This window comes from Oncorhynchus mykiss, chromosome 15 (genome assembly GCF_057628025.1).
Source record: "Oncorhynchus mykiss isolate SJ-2025 chromosome 15, ASM5762802v1, whole genome shotgun sequence".
NCBI classification, from domain to species: Eukaryota; Metazoa; Chordata; class Actinopteri; order Salmoniformes; family Salmonidae; genus Oncorhynchus; species Oncorhynchus mykiss.
The window spans coordinates 21,145,359-21,171,660 of NC_143036.1; the positions used below are offsets into that span (position 1 = coordinate 21,145,359).

Below are 26,302 nucleotides of genomic sequence, written 5' to 3' on the forward strand. Positions count from 1 at the left end.
AAAAGTTTGCAAAAATCACTTTTATTTTAGATAGTGCAGTCCAAAAACTATTTGGGCAAGTCAAAAAAGCATTAATTGACTTACAGGGTAATACAAAATGAGACATTGTTAATTCACAAAATAATTCCATTTTGACTTTGTGTAAAAAATTAAAATAAATGAACATACTAATAAACAAATTAGTGAACAGTTCAGATGTAAACATTAACTCTGAATTAATACAGAAGTTAAATGATGATAGGGTTAGAGCATTCTTATTGCTATTGTGCTGTTATTTACATTATATTATGGTACATGTGTACTGTAATGAATAACGACATAAAATCTATAGTGTTCGACATAGTAAATGAGGGTTTGTAGTGACATTCAGACAGCATGCCTAACATCAGCATATTGTTATTTCATCATCTAAAACCAAACAAAATACTTTTAAATCAATAAACACAGTAAAAAAAAAAAATCTATATACAACACAGTTTAACTTAATTTGTTTTCCGTATACTAAACAATATATTTTAAGCCAGTTTCAGAATTACATTAGATAGCTTTGCATCATATTCCTCTTTATAACGTTTATTAAAGAGGTATTACTGTGAGTGGCGATCAGAGTTTCCAGAGTAAGATACAACATACAACATCAAAACAGATGAAATGAGCCACACAAGCTTCCTGCTTTTTACAAAGGCAAATCCTTATCTACCACAAATCGTCCATTTTATCTGAGACAGCATTTAAAATCATCACTTACCAATTCCTTACTTTACCTAAACAGCCATTTCAGCATGTGTTGTCTCTCATTGGAGTTGAAAATTGCGGAATGGCCTGGAAATTGGAAACATCTAGAATGCAGTCCTGGAGAAAGGAAATCAAAGTTAAATGAGATCATGCATGCCAAGAAAATGTTTGACCAAAGGGCAAAAAGGAAGGTGGAGATAACAGAGAGGAGAAACAACTTAACGTTGTGTTACTGGAATCTGTTATGAGTGTGTATATGTATGTGTGTGTGTGTAACCTGTAGTAATAATAATAACAATAATAATAATAATTTCTGAAAAACAATTTCAATAATGACACTGCTTTGTCAATAGTTTTTTGCATTAAGCCAGGCCGTGTTTGTGGCATGGTAGTGTGTGTGTCTGAGGACAGGTGGCGAAGGGCATGAAAGAAGTTAAACCGGTAATGAGGTGTCTTTGAAGTGGTGAACCGCAAACAATTAATCACAGGGCTCTGACTGTATTGGCTTCCAATGACGCAGATCTACCAAAAACCAAGTTCACTTGAAAAGGTTGAACCTTACCCACCCAGCCATGGTATGATGATGGACAGGTAGATGCTGTTCCAGTATGACAAACCAAACATCAAATCTAATGCCAAGGGAATCTCCTCTCTGGTTTTCATGGCTATTGTACATTCTAGGCTTTACAGTATGTATGCATACATTTTCAGCAGAGGCCAGAGATTTTGCTGACAGTTCATCTTATATGAATAGTTCAATGGCTTCCTTCTAGCTAGACATGATGAGGTTCCAAAATGACAGACAGGGGTGTCTGGCTTGTGTTGATTCAGCTTAACCCCGCGTTTACCCGAGCAGGTATTCTCGCCAGCGTACGTCTATTTGAAAGTCAAAAGAGAGTGATCAAGAGAATCATGACAGGCCAAAGTTTCCAGGATATAGGTGAGGAGAGAGTACATGTGAAGAAATGCTGCAGCCGGCACACGTCAAGGCAGAAACATTCGCCCCCCGGGTCGAGAGAGAGAAGACAGGCAGCAGGGAAACCAGGTTTCTCACATATACAGACCATGATCCCTTCTCCCCTACTGTACTACATCAGATAGGACTTGAAGAGAGGGAAGAAATGGACCAGCAAAAGGTTATTAGGATACCTATTTCTTAATCTGAAACCAACATATTTTAGACCCTAGATGTCGTTATTTTTATTGTAAATACAGCTGTTTAGGAGAAATTATTCATTTTTTTAAAGATGTTTTCTTTTGTGTTGGAGAACATTGGCCATTTTAGATGATGTCATGGGAGCAGAATAGGTGTGCCATCTTCTCCAATTAATCATTTAGAATGTCTTATCGCCATGAAACACTTCAGAAAGAATACCATTCCAGCAGCGATATTTCCTGCAAGCAAAAACCTGTTCAAAGACATTTTTCTTGGGTCTTTTTTCCTCCTCATCAACTCACTGTCCTGGCATCAATTCAATTTGCAATGACTTTTACAATATCTTTTACTGGCTTTGTTGCAACCAAAATGTCCCGAGGCCAGTTGGGCAAATAATTATGTATAAAAAAATTATAAGCACGTTTAAAGTGAAAGTGTGGTTTAATTAAGTTGTACTGTAGTTATGCGGGCATTAAAATCACAAAAGTTAAATGCAAGAGCTTACTGCGTAGCTACATTTTGACATGGTTGAGTGAAATTGATTTGTTTGTGAAGATTCAGAGGATTTCCTCTCGTTTTTATTGTCTTTAGCTGGATAAAATTAGTATAGTACCAAGTCCCTATCAACGAACAACTCTAACATGGCACCCTAACTAACCCAAGTCCCCTCCCCTCCCTCTACTTCTGTCAACTACAGCCTGTTACAGCAGAGTTAATAATTAGACTGCCAAAAAAATACAGGAAATATAATTGAATGTGTGAAGTGTCATCGGAGTAACCAAAACAACTTATCATTGTAGCCTGTGTTTTACAGTCAATTTGCAGTGAATTGAGAAAAAAGGCCTTTGTCACTTTGACTAAATCACCGTATTCCTGTCCATGTGTAGGGTTGACATCCCATTTCCTGTATGAAGTAATTTCCTTTCCTGGGGAGAGTTTCTGCATGAGCAGGGGCGCTTGTCCAACAAAATGATATAACATCATTTTGACTTAACTTTGAGTTGTCATTATTGCTATAATTTAGGCCGTTTTCACATAGTCCTCTTTAAAAGAACCGATCTCAGTCCTCTTTAGAGTGAACTCCAGGGTAAACCAAAGCAAAGGACTCAGTTCTCTTTGTGTTCACACTGACCTTGCCTTTGAATGAGGACTCAACTCTTTTGCCAGTTCACTTTACCTATTTTGTGGACCGAGTCCTCTTTGCATTCACATTGCTATGTGTAGAAAGGAACCAAGATCTTTTCCCAACATGCACTCTGGGTTTTTACAAAAGTGCAGAACAAGCCATTCAAATCAGAATGTGTTGTCGGACAGCTAGATATGCCTACTTATATTTTGAAGCTAATAAATTGCATTTAGTTGAAGTATGAGACATAATAACTGTAATCAGAAGATACTATTAACATGTACATTTGATTGGTAACAGAATAAATAGCAATAGAATGACTGCAGAATAAATCAAGCTGCAATTGAACATTGTACACCCAAGGTAGGCTACTGTCCCTTTAAGACCTTGAATAGATTTTGAACCATATGTTGTGATTTTCACCAAATGTATTGTCTTCTCACACTATTCAAACCCCACAATCAATAAACAGCTTATGAAGCTCTCTTAGCCTATAGATCACATATTGCAAACAAATAATCTGAACTAAAAACTCCACACATTTTGGAATTTCTGTGCGTCACTGACAATCGCTAATCAATATCCAAAAACAGCACACATTTTTTTCCTGTGAACCTGCACATCATCATCATATCTCTTTTGTGACACCAATGTCAGGGAATAATGATAAGCGCACCTGGGGAGCTTTGCGTTCACATTGTCCTAAAAAAAAATCAGGCAAACCGAACTCAGACCACCTCTTGAGATGGTCTCAGTTCGGTTAGCTTTGGGGGCTCTTTTCAGGGGTCTGAGTTTCTTTTGGAGTGTTCACACTGCACCAAACAAAAATCACAAAAATTGGCTGAAAAGGAACCAAGTGTGACATCACATCCTAGCTTTGAAGAGAAGCACAGCAACTGTATGACAATAGCGTCGACAGTTTCCACCAATATTTCAATAACAGTTTAATGATAGCGTAGTAATAATAATAATAACAATAATAATAATTCATTACATTTATAAAGTGCTTTTCATTATAGAATCATCTCAAAGTGCATAAAATTAGTAAGAGTAGGCTTATTGTTGTCTGTAGTTGTTGGCAGCAGCATTAGTAGCAGTTCTTGTTATGGGAACAGCAGTAATGACAAATGTGTTGCAAGTAGTTTAAACTGAATCTAAACTGCATTATACATTGTTTTGAATATACCTCCCTGATATGCTTATCCCTAATGTACTATGGAGTGAGGGAGTAGAATTGCTTCCCTCTGAAACTCCACCACGCTGTGGAGAAAGGGGTTTAAAATACTGTCAGAGAAATGCAACATTTATGAATCCCCCTTACATCCCAGCTTGATTTATGTGAAATAATAATACACTATTTAATGCTTAAACATGGCTAGGAGCAATCTTTGCCTATCAAGATGGAGTAATGGCGCTGGAAGACAAATCACCTCCTGGACTTGTGATGCTTGTTTAAAGGTGCTCAGCAGATATATTAAACTATATGTAATTGTACACTAACTCTGGGCTGTAGGCACGACGTGGCGAGCACAGGAGGCAGCCAGCCTGATGCAGATGGAGTACGGTAATCAATTTGGCTCAAGCATCAGACGGAGAGAGAGAGAGAAAGAGAGAGAGGGAGAGAGAGAGACAGAGAGAGAGACATAGAGAGAGACAGAGAGAGAGACAGAGAGAGAGAGAGAGCGCTCTCGGATGTCTCACGATGTTGTCTTGTTTGAGATCTAGCCATCCATCCCTCCAATACTTGTTCTGTCTCAGAGATGAGACGATGAATAAAACTTTAGATAATACATAGCGGTGGAGAGATTTTTCAGGATTGGAAATTAAATAGAAGTGGAGAGATTTTTCAGGATTGGAAATGAAATAGAAGTCATTTTAATAGAGAATGTGATATTATGGCAAACTATATTTCCTTAACATTGCTCTTTATTACTACACCTTGGGTTAATTAAAACAACTCTTGAGAAATCAGTTGTACTTGGATAGGTTACAGTAGCCTGCATTTTGCAGAATGGGCTTTTTCTCACAGCGTTAATCAGCCTTTCCCAGGACCGGGTTCAGACAGGGCTGGTCACGCTGTGTTGAATTTATGGCTCTCTGATTGCCTTGTTTAATTAAACTTAACAGCAAACTTACACTCCATTTCAACTCATCCTGATCTGATTAATCATCATCCACCTTTTACCACCAAATCCAGGTAAAGATAAACAAACACCGTAATTACAATGGTAAATTAAGCTTCTATGATGCATTCCCTGTGTGGGCTGTGGGTGGTTCAAAAGGGGTCTTACAAGAACTAAACGACAGGCGTTCCTGGATCTCTCCTTTCCATCTCTTATCAGTTCTTCTCTTAAACCTGCCCTTGCCAAGACAAACAAGGGCCCTGAAATCTGGTGCATCACGTGCAATTACAGCCACAGTGAGCCACAGGTGTTGAATTCTTCTGGCAAGCCATAAAACATTATATGCATGATTTGTGCACTCAGCCAGGTCTGTAATTTCATTCTCTTCTTTCATTTTCTCCTTCCTGACCACACAATCCATTTTGCTGGTTTATGGGGTGGGGAGAGGAGAAACGCACACAGAGGCTTTCATGATGATTACATGCTTCCCTGTGCAATCAGATGGGGGTCCTGGCACCTGGAATGGGATGCCAGCTAAAAAACTATGCCCATGTGCCCACATGTGCCAGTCCTTTCCAAACTATTAAGTTAGATCCACACTAAAACGAGCCTGACGTCACACACAAAGTTTTGCCTGTTGCCACGGACGCCCTCAGGGCAAACTAAATAAACTTTCTCCGCCACTTTAGCGGCGTTCCTAAATGTGCCAGGCTGAGTGATAATCCCTGGGACACAGTGTCGTTCATCACAGATGTGGGCCGCAGGTGGAGTGGGGCTATGGGAGGCATCAGGGGCCAATTTGGGTGTGAGTAATAACATCCCAATATATCATAAATATATTGTACGACATATATTAAGTTATTAAATATATTTTAAACATTTATTAGGGTTGGAATTCAGGTTAATTGCTCAAACTAAAATTGTAATAGTTAATTCCATAACTATCATAACACATATGAGAGAATAATGGAAAAGGAAAAGCAAATGTAGGCTAAAATCAGAATACCGTGTGGAAGGCCTTTGTCAGAGAGCATAAATGTTACATATCCCTAGGATTGTAAACATATCAGGCCTTGTATCATTCTAAGTCCACGAGTGCACAATGTACAAAAATTGCACTAATCCCCATTTTGATTGACGTTTCATATTTCTGACAATATTCAAAATAATTAGAAAAATAAATCTTGAAAGGTAATAGCTTCTCAAATCCATTAAGTAGTTAAAGGTTATGTGAAAAACAGTATTATTGCTCACAGCAAAACTCTTAATTAAATGACACTACATCATTTGTTTGCCAATCCCTTTACTTCATATACACGGCTCAGGTTAAATGAATGCGCAATGAAACATGCATGTCATTTACCGACTTCTCTGAGAAGACAACAAACACATTGTTTTCTGTCTCTATGTATTAGAAAAAAATGCATATTTACAGATTGGATAAGCAGACACCATTCCTAACAAATTGCTTGTTTAATTACTTTTCTTTTCCTTCTCTTTTGGTCCAACTTGCAAAGAGGTATGCTTCCCCCTCCTGGTTGCACAGAAACAAGAAAACCAAAGCCTCTTTGCCTTCCTGAGTTCGAGTATGTAGTAGTTTACTAGGTTCTCTTCCCTCATTGGTTCACATACACATACACACTCTTCCCATACACTGCTGCTACTCTGTTTATTATCTATCCAGATTGCCTAGTCACTTTTCCCCCTACCTACATGTACATATTACCTCAACTACCTCGTACCCCTGCACATTGATTCCATACCGGTACTCCTTGTATATAGCCTAGTTATTGTTCTTTATAGTGTTACTATTTTCTATTTGTATTGGCTAATTTTCTTACTTTTTAACTCTGCATTGTTGGGTAAGGGCTCACAAGTAAGCGTTTCACGGTCTACCCCTGTCGTTTTCTGTGCGTGTGACAAATGAAATGTTATATTGTTAATACTGTATAACAACTGTGTATTCAATTGTATGTAGTGAGGTAAAGCCTATATGGTAAGGAATTCATGTTACCAACCTGTTGCCTAAGGGGCATGGGAAGCAGTCCCAAGGTATTTCACATAAATCCAAAGAGACATGTTCAAATGGTTTAGCTCTTAGCAAGAAATAGAATCAGTTAATAGGCTACCTTACATCAGTTGTCAAATTCAGATAATTGATATGGATTGCCTGGACTTGCTTTGGTCATACTACAGTGAAAAAGCAACATTTCACTGTTCACGGTAATGCTAAGGGACTAAATGAAAATGGACAAAATAAGTATTTTTACTTGAATACTTAGGAAGACAGTTGAGTTTTGAAAGCCATTTTTAACGGTGAATATCGGTCTTAGGTCTTACTCACAATACAATGCATTCCTTTTACCAAAACAGAACATATGAAGTACATTCTGAGCATCTGTAACACCCCCAATATGGTCACACTTTTCTTAGGTCACTCGCAGAGGGATGGTGAAAAAAAGGAAAAATAAAAAATGTGAGACCAGCAAGCCTAGCAGATCAAAGAAAATAACATGAGAGAGGATATGAGTGCTTTGAGAAGTAATATAGTGGAGATACCATCTGTTTCCGTCGCATGCAGGAGGCTTCAGACTAGCCCAGGAAAGAGACAACAGAGAAGGCACTTTAGCCTGGGATAAAAGCAAACATAAATGGGTTATTAAGAAACCCTCAATGTTATAAAGGATTGGGTGATATTATACCGTTCCGCAATCCTTTTCGAGAGGTCCATTCCCCCGTTGTTGGAAAAAGATAGGGGTTTTTATGACAAAATAAATGTAGGGATTATTTTTTATAAAACGAGCACCAGTGTAATTTTCCTTTGGTATTTCCAATTTTGAAGTTGGCACTTTGGGTTGAAGGGTGAGTGTGTGTGTGTGTGTGTGTGTGTGTGTGTGTGTGTGTGTGTGTGTGTGTGTGTGTGTGTGTGTGTGTGTGTGTGTGTGTGTGTGTGTGTGTGTGTGTGTGTCATTTTCTTTTTAATTTCAGGCAAGTGGGTTAGGGGGAGAAACATATAGGTCATCAGTGGAGGGTACTGTGAAAGACAGCTCTCAGACTGTACTGTGTCCATCCCTTCTGCTAAGGTTAAAAATAAATTTCTATACACAATTTTTGAATACTGTAATACCACCCTATCAATGGATATTTAAGTTTGAGTCATCTTTACAAGGCCACATTTGATTGCTCAAACGTTGCATTACAACAGTTGAGTTCAAAACGATCCAACAGCAGAATGACTAAAACAACCATGTTCACTTTGTTCAGTGGTCTTCAAACAACCTGTCTCAGTTGAAAAGGCAATTCAGCTTGATGCTGTTTCTGCACTTTGTCTTTTAAATAAGAACATGCAAGAAGAACATGCATAGGTCCATGCGAGCCTCCAAAGGATTTAATGTCCTTTGTGATCCAAACTGCAAGGGGCTATATTTAATCCAGATTTGACTGGTTCAGAAGTCATTTCATTCCCTTCATCTCTCTTTCTGGCCTTTATTTATCACAGGTTTGTCCTGTGCGCTGGTGCAAAGCCATTACACGACTATGTACATTTTTTAACAATCAATAAATAATTATTTTATTATTTAAAAGGGTCTTATGGGGAGGAAATGGGTTTTATTACATAAATCCATCATTTTTGATGAATGGGTACACTTGTAAAGTTTGATGGGAAAAGAAAGTGGTCAGCCCCATGCAGACTACCATGCATTGCTGAATAGCTTTTTTTTACAGCCAGGCTGTAAATATGACATTTGTGTCTCTTTGGGACTGTTATTTGGAATGCAGCGTAACAGGTAGGGGACTCGTAAATTCAGAGACATTAATTAACCCCTTGCATTTAGTGTTTGGGCTCCTTTTAGGTATAGGAGGTGACCTGTGAGTAGTGGGGGTTAAGGGATGTGGCCGGACTGGCCAGCCAAGCAGCGCCCAAGTTCCCATTCAAAATGAGTTATTAACAGAATTTTTTTTAAATTGTAGCCTGGCTATTTAGTGTCATATAGCCCCGGCCGTGGCGGCTGGAGGCCTCCTAGGGACAAAAGGCAATACCATTACAATCAAATCTAAGATGGAAGAGGGATTGAGCTGTCCACTCTGAATTTTTATATTGTCAAAGAGCTGGGAGGAAATAATGCCATCCTAGAGTGAATTAACCTCCTGTGTGGACGGAAAAGCCATGTCATCTACTGGGAGAGGGAGAGAATTGGACAGCTCGGAGAAGGAGAGAATTGGACAGCTCGGAGAGGGAGAGAATTGGACAGCTCGGAGAGGGAGGAGGGATGGGGGGGAGGGCAGAGGGATACAGTAAGGGCTGGGGGAGGGGATCAGAGGGAAGAGGGGATCATACCGTGAGCTGTTAAGGCCCTATGGAGAGTCAACATCAAACACAGGACAGGATCGGTCCTTCTCGGTCAGACAAGGGATATGTCAAAGTTTTGCCTCTGGTTTTGCTTCGTTGTCATTTAATCAAAAAATCTAAAATAACAGCACAAAGGGTGCATTTAGTGAGCAATAGTGCCATATAAAATCATGCAATTCATGTTCTATCAGGGATTCTTGTCAATAATGTCCAGTGAGTTCATATTTCACCATTTGCTGAATTGCAAAAAAAAAAGTAAACACAAAGTAAAGTAAACACAAAACAAGAAAGGATTATAATGAATAAGCATTTTACCTTCCAGTTCCTTGAAAAGTAGACTGTCTGGAAGGACTGGTTCTGCTGTTTACAAATGATTTGCAGACACACAAGAAGACCGGTGTGTACATTAAGTAATCCTATGTGTTTAAGAAGTGATAGACCATCCAGCGCTGGACAAGGTAGGTAGGGTGTGGATATATCTATAACACCAAACTTCTCAATGCAAACTAAAATGCACGATGTGATGAGAAATTACTTGTTTCTGTTTTGCACCGACTGAGTAGGCTACAATACGAATGTAGCTAGGTGCATTTCATTTTTCAACTGACCTGGTGTTGTTCCCTCCACCAATGGGAAATGAGGTCATAGTTCGAGACGAGTCACACTCAGCGGAAGTTGTTGGCTGCTGCCAGGAGATAGCAGCAGCGGTTCGCAAGTTATCAAATGTGCTACAGGTCTTTTCGCATCAAAATCATTAAAATGTCAATATAATAGCTTAAAAACATGGATCCGTCACTTCTGGAAACGTTATAATAATCCGAATCGATTGAAGAACAACGCAGCATTCACATTTCAAACCCGGAAGTTTTGTTCAGCTAGCATGCTAGCTTGTAGCAGCTAACCAGGTAGCTAGTTAGAATTTTAAGTAAAAATAAAACGTTATAGTTAAGCTTGTAAAGAAGTTAGCTAAATGTAATTTTGAATTGCAGAAAATAGCTCTGTTGCTAATAAAGTCGAAGTTCGAATGTATGTCAAATGTTGGTGTTTTGAAATGTTCAGTGGTCGTTTTAGGATTTTCCCCACGCTTCAACTCACTGCAGTTGTTATTAACTAGATAGGTAGATTGGCTATCTAAGTAGCTAGCAATTAGTAATTGTTGTATTCAATCAAATAGTTAGCTAGTTTAGTAGTGCTGTATATCTCAAGGAGTAAAATCCCGAAACGCCCACGGGATATCGGATAATTGCGCTGTTGTCCTTGTTTGTTACAGGTACAATTCCCTAGCTTACTATCTAGCTATGCCAGTTTTGAATCGGTCAATGTGTGTCGGTGATAGATACCTGATACAGACAATAACGTGTTGGCTACTATGTATACAAGTACACAGACCAATTTTCTTCCTCATCTTCCCACCCTTAGTATATAGCCTGTCACACCCTTTTGCAACAGAAAGCAAAGTATTGAAACTACCTAAGTACTGTATTTGATCCCCAGACACAATGAGTGCCAAATTCGGCCTGATGAACTACAACAACGCCCGGAAGCACCTGTCTATCTCCATCCCGTCTTCCAGCGAGGTCATGATGTCTCCGCACATTAAGTCTGTGGAGGAGCTGAGAGTGCTAGGCATCAACCTGAGCAGCTTCAACACAGCTACCCAGTTCTGCATCTGCACGGCGGGTGTCTTCCTCTTTTACCTCATCTATGGCTACCTACAAGTAAGCAGGGGTGTAGTTAGCCCTTGATCATGACTCAGTTCCATTAGATTACACAAGAATCTTTGGATGAAGGCGTCTTCTGTTGGGGGGGGGGTTTGTTAATGCATCGCTTGCGGTTTTGGAAGCATAGGACCATATCTTACATATCAGCAAGAAATAATACAAAAAAAGATGAAAGGTTAAATTGATACACACCCTTGTTAGGGCTAGTGTTCCTACACAGCCATATCTCCATGTTACAGTGCTTGTTTCCTGAAAGCAGGCAGTAGACAAGAGACCTGTGTGTGAGCGTAACTCGGGAAGTGAAGCAAAAGTGTAGTATGGATCTGTGCAAAACTGCTACAGTAAGTGTTTGTTTGTTATTTGAAGGATTCTTTCTCACTGGTGCAAGATAAGGACCATATGTTTTTGATAGCCGTATTGCATGCAATGATTTTTTACTTTTCTAAATGTTAAAACACAGCGTCGGGATTGTAGTTCACTTGAGGCAATCGTGGGCGAAGCTAATGGCTGAGAACTGTAGGGAGAAGGCAGAATGATGCCGAGAGTTTTCGAGGGCTAGGGTGTATTCACTAGGAACCAAACAGAAGCAAACAGGGAGGGGCCTGCCAGAATTTGTCCAATAGAAACAGTTGTGAAACGTTTTGCAACTGTTTTCAGCTGTTTACTTCAGTGTTCAGATATTAGGGCATGGGGTAGCTGCTCTTAGCAATGCTAGTATTTACGCTAGTGTTGCTGAAATATAAAATGTGATTTATACTTACTGTGTCTGTAGGCTTGGTCCTTATGCAGGGGGAATTTGAGGGAAAAAACAGCTAATGGAAGGTAGAATTTAACAGAACGTGGGTCTATTGTAGACCCATGCAGTTCCTCAGTGATGTTACCCACAACAACAAAAATACTATAGTGTATGCTATGGTAGGAATACTGTATTATTCACTGTAGTGATTTTAGTGAATACTGTGCCGTTTTTAGTGAATACTGTAGTATTTACTGCAGTATACCGTAGTATTTACAGTTTACTATAGTATTTTGTAGTAAAAAGAAAGAGTATATACTATAGTAATTGCGGACTGTAGTATACTGTAGTATTTACAGTAGTGTTTTTGCAAACTAGTATGGTACACTGTACTATTTACTGTAGTGTTTTTGGGGATATTACTGTAGTATTTACCAATATGTTTTTGTTGTATTATCTTTGACATAGAAGTGGGGAGCTTTCTCCTTGAGGAAATCTACTGGAGAAATACCAAAACAGCAAACTTCTGCTCTTTTCTATACCCATAGTTTACACAATATATGGTCTATACTTGGCATTTAGGTTTTTCACTTACCGGTGACACAAATTGGGACATGGGGGAGGGGAATGGGCAGGGTACAGTGGGGCAAAAAAGTATTTAGTCAGCCACCAATTGTACAAGTTCTCCCACTTAAAAAAATGAGAGAGGCCTGTAATTTTCATCATAGGTACACTTCAACTATGACAGACAAAATGAGAAAAAAAATCCAGAAAATCACATTGTAGGATTTTTAATGAATTTATTTGCAAATTATGGTGGAAAATAAGTATTTGGTCACCTACAAACAAGCAAGATTTCTGACTCTCACAGACCTGTAATTCTTCTTTAAGAGGCTCCTCTGTCCACTCGTTACCTGTATTAATGGCACCTGTTTGAACTTGTTATCAGTATAAAAGACACCTGTCCACAACCTCAAACAGTCCCACTCCAAACTCCACTATGGCCAAGACCAAAGAGCTGTCAAAGGACACCAGAAACAAAATTGTAGACCTGCACCAGGCTGGGAAGACTGAATCTGCAATAGGTAAGGAGCTTGGTTTGAAGAAATCAACTGTGGGAGCAGTTATTAGGAAATGGAAGACATACAAGACCACTGATAATCTCCCTCGATCTGGTGCTCCACGCAAGATCTCACCCCGTGGGGTCAAAATTATCACAAGAACGGTGAGCAAAAATCCCAGAACCACACGGGGGGACCTAGTGAATGACCTGCAGGGAACTGGGACCAAAGTAACAAAGCCTACCATCAGTAACACACTACGCCGCCAGGGACTCAAATCCTGCAGTGCCAGGCGTGTCCCCCTGCTTAAGCCAGTACATGTCCAGGCCCGTCTGAAGTTTGCTAGAGAGCATTTGGATGATCCAGAAGAAGATTGGGAGAATGTCATATGGTCAGATGAAACCAAAATATAACTTTTTGGTAACAAAGAATGCTGAGTTGCATCCAAAGAACACCATACCAACTGTGAAGCATGGGGGTGGAAACATCATGCTTTGGGGCTGTTTTTCTGCAAAGGGACCAGAACGACTGATCCGTATAAAGGAAAGAATGACTGGGGCCATATAGAGTGAGATTTTGAGTGACAACCTCCTTCCATCAGCAAGGGCATTGAAGATGAAATGTGGCTAGGTCTTTCAGCATGACAATGATCCCAAACACACTGCCCGGTCAACGAAGGAGTGGCTTCGTAAGAAGCATTTCAAGGTCCTGTAGTGACCTAGCCAGTCTCCAGATCTCAACCCCATAGAAAATCTTTGGAGGGAGTTGAAAGTCCGTGTTACCCAGCAACAGCCCCAAAACATCACTGCTCTAGAGGAGATCTGCTTGGAGGAATGGGCCAAAATACCAGCAACAGTGTGTGAAAACCTTGTGAAGACTTACAGAAAACATTTGACCTCTGTCATTGCCAACAAAGGGTATATAACAAAGTATTGAGATAAACTTTTGTTATTGACTAAATACTTATTTTCCACCATAATTTGCAAATAAATTCATTAAAAATCCTACAATGTAATTTTCTGGATTTTTTTTCTCATTTTGTCTGTCATAGTTGAAGTGTACCTATGATGAACATTACAGGCCTCTCATCTTTTTAAGTGGGAGAACTTGCACAATTGATGGCTGACTAAATATTTTTTTGCCCCACTGTATATGCAAATTAAATACTGTAGTATATACTCTAGTAAAAAAAATATATATTTTTGCGGACTGTAGTGTATTTGCTGACATTTCTGTAGTATTTACTAGCATTTTTTTGTGGACAATACTGTAGTGTTTTTTTCTTTTTCTATACAAACCGGTTTGGTACTAGAATTTTGTAAAGTTCGGTACTTCTGTCTAATGTGTCTCACCTGACTCAGAGGACCAAGTATGTATATCGGTGTGGCCCCGTTATAGTGCAAAGAGCCTGCTCGACATGCGCATTCATTGCTAGAGCTGTCTGGGCTGCATTGTTAGCTCCCCACTCATGCTGCCCAGCAGTTAACACACTTGAATAATGCAACACGGCATGTAGAAATGTTGAAACCGTGCATTACTGTTCGCAAAACAATGTCCATACAGGCTAAAATTATTTTACAATGTAAGGCGATGCTGGTAACTTCCAGCGTTAATTGTAGTCTAACTTTCCTTGCTAGCTTACAGCTAAAGCAACATCAATTCACTACCCTAGTACTTTGTTTGTGATACCATAATGCAAAATATGCTGATTTCAAAGCTGATTGTTTTTTTAATTAATTCACTCTGTTCCCCTCACCACTAAAAACTCATTCACTTCTTTGTCTCCCTCGCATCCCTTCTGGTTTACACTAGATTCCATAGCCACAAAGTCAGATTCTACAGCTACATTTTGCCTCGCAAATTACTACTTTCTTAAAGAGACAACACACACTTTTCTAAAAGAAGAGATTGCTTCTTCTATGAAAATGCTGTACAATATATTCTCCTAGTAGTTGCCAATCAAGTCCTTAATGGATTGTCTGTCATCTGTAGCGCCATGAAATGAGCTAAAACAGGCTCAACTCAATGCATGCACACACTCCTATTGAATACTATGCATTCACCTGTATTGTGAATAGACCTAGTCTACATCTCGATTTACCCTGTTTATCAGTAGAGATTTACCTATTAAATAAATGATTACCCTTATGTTGTTTTGTAGTTAGATTGGTAAAAACACTTTCAAATTGATTGTATGACTGTATAATTGATAAATTAATGCATACCTGGCTGTCTCCAAAAAATGCACATAAAATGTTTTAAATGTAATCATATTAACCTCCAAAGATACCCAACGATTGGACAGTTGAAGCTGAGTTTATCTGTCTGGATGAAGTGCCATTTTGTTACTTTGGCTAATAAGTCTTATTTTTGTTGTTGTGGTATCGTTTTGGAATCGAGTATAGTGATGGTATCGAGTATTGTCATAAGTGTTGCACGGTATACTAGTACCATGGTAATATGGGTACCAAAATGTCATGATACTTATGATACCAACATTTTAGAATAACTTAGTACCATTTCATATGATACTACCAACCTTTTCAGCCCTACCGATCCAAAGAACCTGCTGGCGCCTGTTACAAAATGTTTATAAAGTCAGTTGAGTTGAAGCAACAGCCACTAACTAGTCTCTTATAATAGATCAGGTCCGACAATATCCACTTTACCATCATGGCATATCACTGTGAGGCAGCTGTAAACAGCCAGCTGCATCCTCTACCTGCCCTCACCTGCTTCTCTCCGTCCGCTCTTCACGCGCATCTATTCCGCTTTCAGACCCTGTTGTTAGATTTGTACATATGTTACATTAGAGCAGAGCGCAAAGCTGGCACGGTTGATACATGGTCATAACAGGCGATGAAATGACAAAGATCAGTCTGAGTAGGCTTTGCAAGTTCAATGTCATGCATCCTCTGAGGGTCAGAGAGGGAAAATGGAGCCGTGCTTGGCAACACGGTGTGCTTGCAGCTTTACAGCAAAGAAGACGTCTTGTCTCTAAACGGTTAAAAACATACCCATATTACCGGAGATGCCTATTTTTATTTCTATTGGGATTCGTGCGCATTTTATATAGTTTCACAAACCATTAAACTAATCCGGGGTCGCTAATTATTGGTTTAATAACAAACAACGTTGTTCAGTCATGTTACCTAGCTAGCTAACAACCTGCCTACTTGACAGTAGGTTTAGGCAAATTTGATTGGCCCAGGAAGAAAGGAAAAGGGTCTGCTACTCATGAGAAGGAGAGTGTGTGTCTGGGTTAACTGAAGAGTAAAGAAGGTTCCATGCAATGTTTTATCCTTACTGACACAATGACATGCAGATCATTATGCATGTATATCACAGGAGGATGGTGGCACCTTAATTGGGGAGGACGGGCTCGTGGTAAGGGCTGGAGTGGTATGATGCCATTCCATTTGCACCGTTCCAGCCATTATTATGAGTCGTCCTCCCTTCAGCAGCCTCCACTGATATATATACTCCTTCCTCCCATTTCTCCAGCCAAATCATAGGTAGGCCTTTGCAAATATAAGCAAATCAGCCATTCTATGCAGTATTCTATTATATATTGTGAAGTTAAATTCAATGTGTTGTTTTGAGTTGAAGTGTAAATTTCAGTGACAGGTTTTTGGGGGACGGGGAGAACAGGATGCTAGGCCACAAATGTTTTGCCACGTGGTATCGCGATGGTACTCACTATCGTCATACTTGGCCTGGTATCGTTTGTAAAATGTTGGTATCGTGACCAGCCTAATTGTCATAATAAACCTGGTATAAAGTCAAAATGAAAAACCTGGTATAAAGTCAAAATTCTGGTATCGTGACAAAATGACATTATGCTACAGTTTACTACAGAATTCTATAGTAAGTACTGTAGTATTCTATAGTAAATTGTAGTATTTCAAGTTAAGTTATGTCACAGTGAAATGCCTTTCTCCAAACCCAACGATGCATTAATGAATATGTTTTTTATTTGAGCAGTTTCTCAGCTTACGTCATGTCAAAATATAAGTCCCCCACAAGTTCTTGCTTTTTTTGTGCAGGTATTGCACACATGCAGGGCTTTTATTTTGATATGAGGTAAGCAGAGAGGAAGTGTGTTTACAACAGACCACGTTTGGAAAGTATTTTTAATTTTTATTTAAAAAAAATTTAAAAATCTATTAGATGTTTTTTTCTCAATTTCCCCCTTCAAAAGGACCAACCCTATGGACAGAGTAAGTATTTAGCTTCCGGTGACTATTCCGTTTTACTGTGAGCTAATTCCTAGCTAAAAGCAGCTAGGCATGGGGCTGCTGTAATGGTCGTTCCTGATGTGGGTGTAGTCGGATAGTATTTTTCAGTTTATGGCAAGACTACTGTATATGACAGTTTTACACGTTCTTCACAATCTGGCCTTAATTAATGGCTAAATGTACTCTCAATATCTACCGTGTACAGGCAGAAGAGGATGGGCCACCCCTCTAAGCCAGGTTCTGCTCTAGAATTCTACCTTTTAGGTAGTTTTTCCTGGCCACTGTGCTTTCGCTTCTGTTCTGCTTGCTCTTTGTGGTCTACGCCTGGTTCCTGTAAAGCAATTTGTGACATCACAGATGTAAAAGGGCGTTATAAAAATACATTTGGTTGATTGACTGACAGATTCACCATAAAATTGGTTGTTGACACATGCTAAGCAGGGACATTTTATCAGCAAGCCTCACTGAGGATACTGTGGAAAGCTACAGGAAAAGTAGTGATTTACCTCACCACAGGCTTGAAAGTAGACTTATCAGACTTTATCTGCTGTTTTCAGGAGCTCATATTTTCCGTGGAGGGTTTCAAGCCCTTCGGATGGTACCTCACCCTGGTACAGTTTGGGTTCTACTCCCTGTTTGGACTGGTGGAATTGCAGCTCACACAGGACAAACGGAGAAGGTAAACAAGGGAATGGAGTTGAATTAGGCCTCTGCGCTTCAGCAAACAAAGAAAAGTAGGAGTGGTGTTCACCAACAAAGACGGGGATCCAGTAGGGCTTTCCTTGAGAATAACATCAATAGACTGACTATTTCATGGTTAATGGTGTTCACCAACAAAGACGGGGATCCAGTAGGGCTTTCCTTGAGAATAACATCAATAGACTGACTATTTCATGGTTAATGGTGTTCACCAACAAAGACGGGGATCCAGTAGGGCTTTCCTTGAGAATAACATCAATAGACTGACTATTTCATGGTTAATGGTGTTCACCAACAAAGACGGGGATCCAGTAGGGCTTTCCTTGAGAATAACATCAATAGACTGACTATTTCATGGTTAATGGTGTTCACCAACAAAGACGGGGATCCAGTAGGGCTTTCCTTGAGAATAACATCAATAGACTGACTATTTCATGGTTAATGGCGTTCAGCACTAATAAATAGATTGAGATTGACTAAATCATAGAATGATCAGTCTCTGTCCCGTTAACTATTAATAGTATGTTAATTGCTACAGTATGTGCCTTGTCACTTCAAACAATATAACCAGTGATCTACCTCAAGACCTATTGATATCAACAACACTTTATCTTGGGGTGGATGAATTCCGCCGAATCTGTTGCAAAACCTTTCTTAAAGGGAAGCAAACAGGGAGGGACCTACCTACATTTGTCCAATAGAAACTCTCGTTTTGCTCTGTTTGGTTCGTAAACGGTTTCTGTAATGAATACACCTCTGTATTTAGGGTTTTTTCTGGATCAAAAGGGGCTTAGGTGGTATGTAATTTATTTAGGGACAGTAAAATATTTGATCAAGTAAATAAAAACCAACATCAGCCAGGATTCAAATGACACTAGCACATTGGTGTTTGCGTGTAGGACCTGCCAAGCGCCAGACGAATATGATAGAGAACACATTAACCAGGTAGCCAATTCAAAACATATCTTGTACCCTTTAGTTATGTTTAGCTATCATTAGCATGTATTAATGTTTTCTGCATGTCTCAAAAAACCTGTGAATACGGCCATACAAAGTTCACATTATTAATTTAAACAAATATTTTTGAAAAATGAATGATTCACTTCGCCATTGTATTAGTTGGGATTCGGTTCAATCGGGGTGAATCGAATCATGTGAATCAAAATAATAATTTGTGAATCGTGAACATTCATTTTAGGGGAAAAAATTTGATTTAGCCTTTATTTTGGGATTATGGGGCTTTAAAACTTATTTTGTAAATACTTGATTTGGGCATCCAATGTATAGGACATTTCAATTTAATACATGCTAGTCAGCATGCAAAGTAAATACTTCTAAGATAAGTATGAATAAACTAAAAAAGGTACATTTCCTGAAAATGTGTGGGTTTGCTTCAGCTGAATAAAAAGATTTGTAGCCTACCATAGCCATTGGATCTTTGATATATAGAATGAGCAAATTATTTCAAAAGGCATTGTATTTGGTTGCAATGTTTTACATCAAGGGTGGTCAATCAGATGGTCAATCATCCTCCAGGAGAGCTAATGGATGTGCAGACTTTTATTGCAGTCCCTCTCTAATAAGTCGGCGTTTCAATTCATCCCAAAGGAGTTTGATGGGGTTGAGGTTAGGGTTCTGTGCAGGCCAGTCATGTTCTTCCACCCCGATCTCAACAAACCATTTCTGTATGGACTTCGCTTTGTGCACGGGGGCATTGTCATGCTGAAACAGGAAAGGGCCTTCCCCAAACTGTTGCCACAAAGTTGGAAGCACAGAATCATCTAAAATGTAATTGTATGCTGTAGCATTAAGATTTCCCTTCGCTGGAACTAAGGGGCCTAGCCCTAATCATGAAAAACAAACCCAAGCCATTATTCCTCCTCCACCAAACTTTACAGTTGGCACTATGCATTGGGGCAGGTAGCTTTCTCCTGGCATCCTCCAAACCAAGATTTGGACTGCCAGGTGGTGAAGCATGATTCATGACTCCAGAGAACACGTTTCCGCTGCTCCAGGGTCCAATGGCGGCGAGCTTTGCACCACTCCAGCTGACGCTTGGCATTGCACATAGTGATCTTAGGCTTTGTGTGCTACTGCTCGGCCACGGAAGCCCATTTCATGAAGCTCCCGACGAACAATTCTTGTGCTGATATTGCTTTCAGAGGCAGTTTGGAACTCGGTAGTGAGTGTTGCAACCGAGGACAGATGATTTTTACACACTCGGCAGTCCTGTTCTGTGAGCTTGTGTGGCTAACCACATCGCTGCTGAGCCGTTTCCACTTCACAATAACAGCAGTTGACAGGGGCAGCTCCAGCAGGGCATACATTTGTTGGAAAGGTGGCATCTTACGACGGTGTCAGGTTGATAGTTACTGAGCTCTTCAGTAAGGTCATTCTACTGCCAGTATTTGTCTATGGAGATTGCATTTGCCCGATTTTATATACCTGTCAGCAACGGGTGTGGCTGAAATGGCCAAATCCACTAATTTGAAGGGGTGTCCACATACTTTTGTATATAAGTATACTTATATATATATAAATACTTTTGTATGTATTTAGCCATGGAGCTGAGATACATTTTTACCATTTTAAAGCGAATTTCCTGCAATTCTATGCATTTTGCCACAGCTAATGCTGTGTTATTTTTGCTCAAACATAATAATTAAACGAATACTGCTTTATTAATTGTTTTTCGAAATATTATATTCTCCCTGACTGTCTAGCTTTTATTTTGGTGATTGTTAGTTCTCAACGATGATTTTATAAAAACAAATATTGCACCTTTATCTTTTCTACATACTTTATATCTGGTTTACGTTTACACTGAAAGTGTTTATTTGCTTACACTGTTTGGACTGTTTGGAAAAAAACACCCACCCAAGGATTTCAATGGCAGAAAAATCCCATGTATTGCTAGTTTTTGTATTTTGTTTTTGTTGTTATCCCACAAGGCTTGCTAATTGCTCTTTTTCTTTTTGCAGAATACCAGGGAAGACGTACATGATCATAGCATTTCTAACGGTGGGGACCATGGGCCTATCAAACACCTCACTGGGTTACTTGAATTATCCTACACAGGTCATCTTCAAGTGCTGCAAACTCATTCCTGTCATGATAGGAGGCGTATTCATTCAAGGCAAGTGGCAAAAGGCAGTTGATCTTTGTTTGTATGAGAGCCCATATTCGTGAAGAGTGAGATTAGGAGTGCTGATCTAGGATCAGTTTAGCCTTTTAGATCATAATGATTGTAAATGAAGGGGACCTGATCCTAGATCAGCAGTCCTAGTTTGAGACGCTTAATGAATATGGGCCCTGATCAAGACGTGAAAATGCTGCCTAATAATGTTTGTCCTTTTGCATGCGGGTAATGATGAACTAAACACATTACTTATTCTTTTTTTGTGGGGGGGGGTTAAGCCTAACTGTCAATCATAAGAGAGGCTCTCTAGAAACCTCCTGTGAGTGTCTTACCTCACACCCGTTATGCCCTTACCTCCAAACAATGACCAACTTTTCAACTTTTATTTCGGAGTTTTGTCCATGCTTAGTTTTTTGGATTGTTTGCAAGTGTTGAATTTCAGGGTGAGGAGGCCTAGTTCTCAGTACTCTGTCTTTCATCTCGGAGACATTGTCTTCATAAAGGTTCCACGTCTTAGCGATCAAACACTCGTTTTTTTCCTTCCTCCCCCTCCCTGCATTTGCGATGTTGACCATGGGTCCCCCAAGGGGACTAGTTGGAAACGCTACTGCGTTCACTCAGGATGCCAGCGAGATCTGATGTGAACCCTTCAAAGGGGAACAGAGGGAGGAATGAAAGCAAGCCAGACCAACCTGCTGCGTCACCTTGTCACCCCCGAGGCATCTATCGGCCTGTTTGGGAAGACTCCTCAGTCTCCTCTTGTTTTTTTGTTGCATTTTACGTGTCCAACACCAACCAACCTCAACCCTCTCTTCTCTCCTGTTTGGATTTAATTGAGTTGAAGAGTCCGGTAGAAAGTTGGAGAGAAAAAAAATCTCTTGGTATGGGCCATGTGCACCACCCGACCTGCAGCCAGTGTCACGCAGGCCTCTCAACTCGCTTGGATCTGGAGCAGAGTGGCGAAGCGCCTTTCTCTCCTCTCTTCTACGCCGCTCATAAGTTCCTCTATCTAGCCGGCGTGTTTATGTTTTCCACCTGACCCATAAGGAGGGGGTAAATACCCAAGTGCCGTTTATCACCACATATGCTGTCGTATCCCTGTCTTGTCAGAAAGGGAAATGCCCTCCGAAAAGATAAGTTTGTCTTTTGTTTCGAAGGTTTTCGTGATCAGATGTCAGTCGTGACAGGTGTCGGATCAATCCGAATCACAAGAAGAAAGATCTGGACACTAAGATCCACTGACTGTATTTAACTTTCCATCCAAGTGGAACTTGTCAATCAACTCTTCCTATTCTGGTAAATTGTTAGTCATCTGTTATGGAGGAATTACGTGACTTTGTAGCCTAACTCCTCTGTTTTCTTCAGGGAAACGCTACAATCTGGCTGATGTATCTGCTGCTCTCTGTATGAGCCTGGGACTCATCTGGTTCACCCTAGCTGACAGTAAAGTCGCCCCCAACTTCAATGCAACCGGTAACATGTGAATCTGTTATCTATCTAGGTATTAGTAAAGGAGCCTGTTGTTACAACACTGTTTAACTATGGATCACTACTTCCACCATCCAAATCCTTTCACTGTGATTTTGTATTTGATACACAGAGAACCTGTATCAAATTAATCAGGATACTGACATGTATGAGCCTGGGGCAAATTAAGCCTAGGGGTTGTTACCTAGGCTGGGACTAAAGTATTTTTTTAATGTGGAGTTTGAACTCCTAAAGAACTACATATAATGCTTTATCTAAAAAGTTTGACCTTGTACCACATACAGGGGCGGCAGGGTAGCCTAGTGGTTAGAGCATTGGACTAGTAACCGAAAGGTTGCAAGTTCAAATCTCTGTCGTTCTGCCCCTGAACAGGCAGTTAACCCACTGTTCCTAGGCCGTCATTGAAAATAAGAATTTGTTCTTAACTGACTTAAATAAAGGTAAAATTTAAAAAATACATTATGTATTATAGGTTTTCCCACACTCCAAAAGTACAGATGCTGTTTCAGCAATTCAGAAACATCCATTGCTGTGCTGTTATTGTCATTGTTTAGCAATTTGGCGGTTAACCTGGTTGTGTCTGGTGTTTTAGGGGTCCTCCTCATCTCTCTGGCTCTGTGCGCTGATGCTGCCATTGGGAACGTGCAGGAGAAAGCCATGAAGCTCCATAATGGCTCTAACTCTGAAATGGTACCGAGGACCCGCCTTAAAACCAACTTGTTATATTTATATTGTAAACCCATTTGTGTAGTGTCCTGAATCACCTCAGAAATGTGACTTATGTGTGTCATTTTGATTGTGTTAAAGGTTTTGTATTCCTATTCCATCGGTTTTGGGTACATATTGACAGGCCTGTTGGGTGCAGGTGGATTGGGACCAGCAGTGGCCTTTTGCTCTCAGGTTAGTAGAACCCTCTCTGTTATACACTGAGTGTACAAAGCATTACACTCGGGCGGCAGGGTAGCCTAGTGGTTAGAGTGTTGGACTAGTAACCGGAAGGTTGCAAGTTCAAATCGCCGAGCCGACATGGTACAAATCTGTCGTTCTGCCCCTGAACAGGCAGTTAACCCACTGTTCCTAGGCCGTCATTGAAAATAAGAATTTGTTCTTAACTGACTTGCCTAGTTAAATAAAGGTAAAAATAAAAAATAAAATTAGGAGCACCCTCCTAATATTGAGTTGCGCCCCCTTTGGCCCTCAATTCGTCGGGGCATTGACTCTACAAGGTGTCGAAAGCATTCCACATGGATGCTGGCCCTTGTTGACGCCAATGCTTCCCACAGTTGTGTTAAGTTGGCTGGATGTCCTTTGGGTGGTGGACCATTCTTGATACACAAGGGAAACTGTTGAGCATGAAAAACCCAGCAGCGTTGCAGTTCTTGACACAAACTTGTGCATCTGGCACCTACTACCATACTCTGTTCAAAAGCACTTAAATATTTTGTCTTGTCCATTCACAGTCTGAATGGCACAGATACACAATCCATGTCTCAAAGCTTAAAAATCCTGTCTCCTCCCCTTCATCTTTAACCTGTCTCCTCCCCTTCATCTTTAACCTGTCTCCTCCCCTTCATCTTTAACCTGTCTCCTACCCTTCATCTTTAACCTGTCTCCTCCCCTTCATCTTTAACCTGTCTCCTCCCCTTCATCTTTAACCTGTCTCCTCCCCTTCATCTTTAACCTGTCTCCTCCCCTTCATCTACACTGATTGAAGTGGATTTAACAAGTGACATCATATCTTTCACCTGGATTCACCTGGTCAGTCTATGTCATAGAGAGAGCAGGTTTTCCTAATGTTTGATACTCTGTGTATTTCATTATAATAGATCAGACATGGACCGTTCTGTGGTTAGCATTTTGTTTGATGCTCTGTCGAAAACATATGAAGTGGGGGAAAGATGGTGATATGACAATCTATTGAATCTTTTGTTTTCTTTCAGCATCCTGTGACAACATACGGTTATGCATTCTTCTTCTCTCTCACGGGGTACTTTGGCATTTCATTTGTGCTGGCCTTGATCAAACTCTTTGGAGCCCTGGTAGCAGTCACAGGTGAGAAGACCATTCTGTTCTGGGAAGATGCTTTGCTTGCAGAACCGCACAAAGTAATTTTTCATGTCGAAGTGTTCATTTGAACTGTCCATATAGTTTCTTATGACTAAAAAGTCCGTATTTGACTTTTTAAAAACATTTAATTCAAAAATTTCTCCACCAATGGAAGCTTAAATTTAAAGAAGTTCTAACTAACCATATGACTCTACAGTCTGAGTATAGATAACCTTACTAACACTCTAAAATCTAAAGCACAAACCTTTAACATTTTACAGATGACTGAAATAATGCCAGATCAGAGCGATCATAATCTTATTTAGGATTCTGGAAACCTCCAGGTTCATTTTGAGATTAACTGCAAAACAAATGTCAAAGTCATCTCATCAACAAAGTTAGTTATCCATTAGATGTGACAGACTTAGATTCAAGGTTGTGTGCTGTTATGTTTCTCACTTTTCTGTCTTCTGTTCATTTCAGTAACGACTGGACGTAAGGCGATGACGATTGTACTATCCTTTATGTTTTTCTCCAAGCCTTTTACTTTTCAGTGAGTCGTGTTATCTTCAACCTCTCGTAGCTTACGGTTGCTCAATTTAGCCGTCATACTTTCAAGGCACCGAAAAGATTGTAACATGCCTCTCCGTTCCATTTCCTCTCAGGTACCTATGGGGTGGACTTTTAGTGCTGCTCGGCATCTTCCTGAATGTTTACAGCAAAAACAAAGACAAAATGAAGCTGCCATCTTTGGCGGACCTCAGGAATATGTTTCTGACCGGGAAGAAGGTCAGGCTGCTATCACAGAACGTGTAGTAAAAGGGACCTGTGGTGGGCAGGATAAACAAACATTTCTCTAACGTTCCTATCCAACGTGGACCTAATAACAGTGGGCTCCTAAGACATTCCTTGGCCACATAGCTCCACAGAAACATTCCCAGGAGGAGAAAGTGGACACGGAGCACCTGCGAGACTCTGAAAGGGAAGCTGACTCCCTAGCTAACCCAAATAGCACAGTTCTGCACTGTAAGTGACTCTATGACTTTAGCCTGAGCAAGACGAAGGGGGACGAAACGGTTGAAAGAGAATATATTGACATTTATTGAACTGATCATGTCCGAAATTGAATGCACCAAAAATATATATATCTTAAATGGCATATTTTCACCTGCATGTGCCAGAAGACAAAAACTAATGTTTTACTCAATCACTGTCTGAGAAATGTGTCTTCTCATGGTTTCTTTGTAATTTATATCCGATTGTACAAAAGACCGCTCAACAGCACAGTGACATCTTGAAGTGTGGGGCGGGCTATGCTCGGAAGTATATCAACGTGTCAACGGCCATATTTGCGAACCGTTTGTTTTGTTGAAATTGTAGCTCTTTTTACATTAAACAAACTGGGAAGTTTATCCAAAAGCTTTTTTTCATGTGTTTTTATATGTTACAGTGTAAGTAGCTAGCTTGCCAGAGCCGTCTCTTATCCATTGGCTACAGAGGGGGGAGTTGAACGGCTGCCAAGGAGCTTCTCAGATGTTTACCCATCAGATGGCCCCGGGCTTGTTTGATTAGTAATCCTAGAATAAGATAGCACTAGAAAGAAAACAAACATTGTTTACAGGGCTTGGCTTTAGACCTAATTTGGATGAGCGGAACGTCACGTGTGTGTCAAGGTGACATTAG

General features: G+C 40.1%; 1 protein-coding gene and 1 long non-coding RNA gene across 3 annotated transcripts; one reads left to right on the forward strand and one right to left on the reverse strand.

The window, feature by feature from the left end:
• Window positions 1-10,119, reverse strand: LOC110489759 (uncharacterized). Its single transcript, XR_002468618.3, has 2 exons — window positions 9,807-10,119; window positions 1-852 (listed from the first exon to the last, which is right to left on the reverse strand). It is a non-coding gene; the product is annotated as an uncharacterized LOC110489759 (long non-coding RNA).
• Window positions 10,113-26,038, forward strand: slc35b3 (solute carrier family 35 member B3). 2 transcript variants are annotated; one of them, XM_021562650.3, is made up of 10 exons: window positions 10,113-10,396; window positions 10,986-11,209; window positions 17,805-17,926; window positions 20,928-21,082; window positions 22,451-22,558; window positions 23,166-23,263; window positions 23,381-23,473; window positions 24,514-24,625; window positions 25,103-25,172; window positions 25,285-26,038. In XM_021562650.3, exons 2-10 carry the CDS (start codon window positions 10,991-10,993, stop codon window positions 25,433-25,435), a joined length of 1,128 nt encoding a protein of 375 aa, XP_021418325.1. In that variant the 5' UTR covers window positions 10,113-10,396; window positions 10,986-10,990; the 3' UTR covers window positions 25,436-26,038. The 2 variants fall into 2 exon arrangements, with proteins under 2 accessions (XP_021418325.1, XP_021418326.1); XM_021562651.3 differs by having other exon boundaries at window positions 10,153-10,761.
• The last annotated feature ends 264 nt before the right edge of the window (window positions 26,039-26,302 follow it).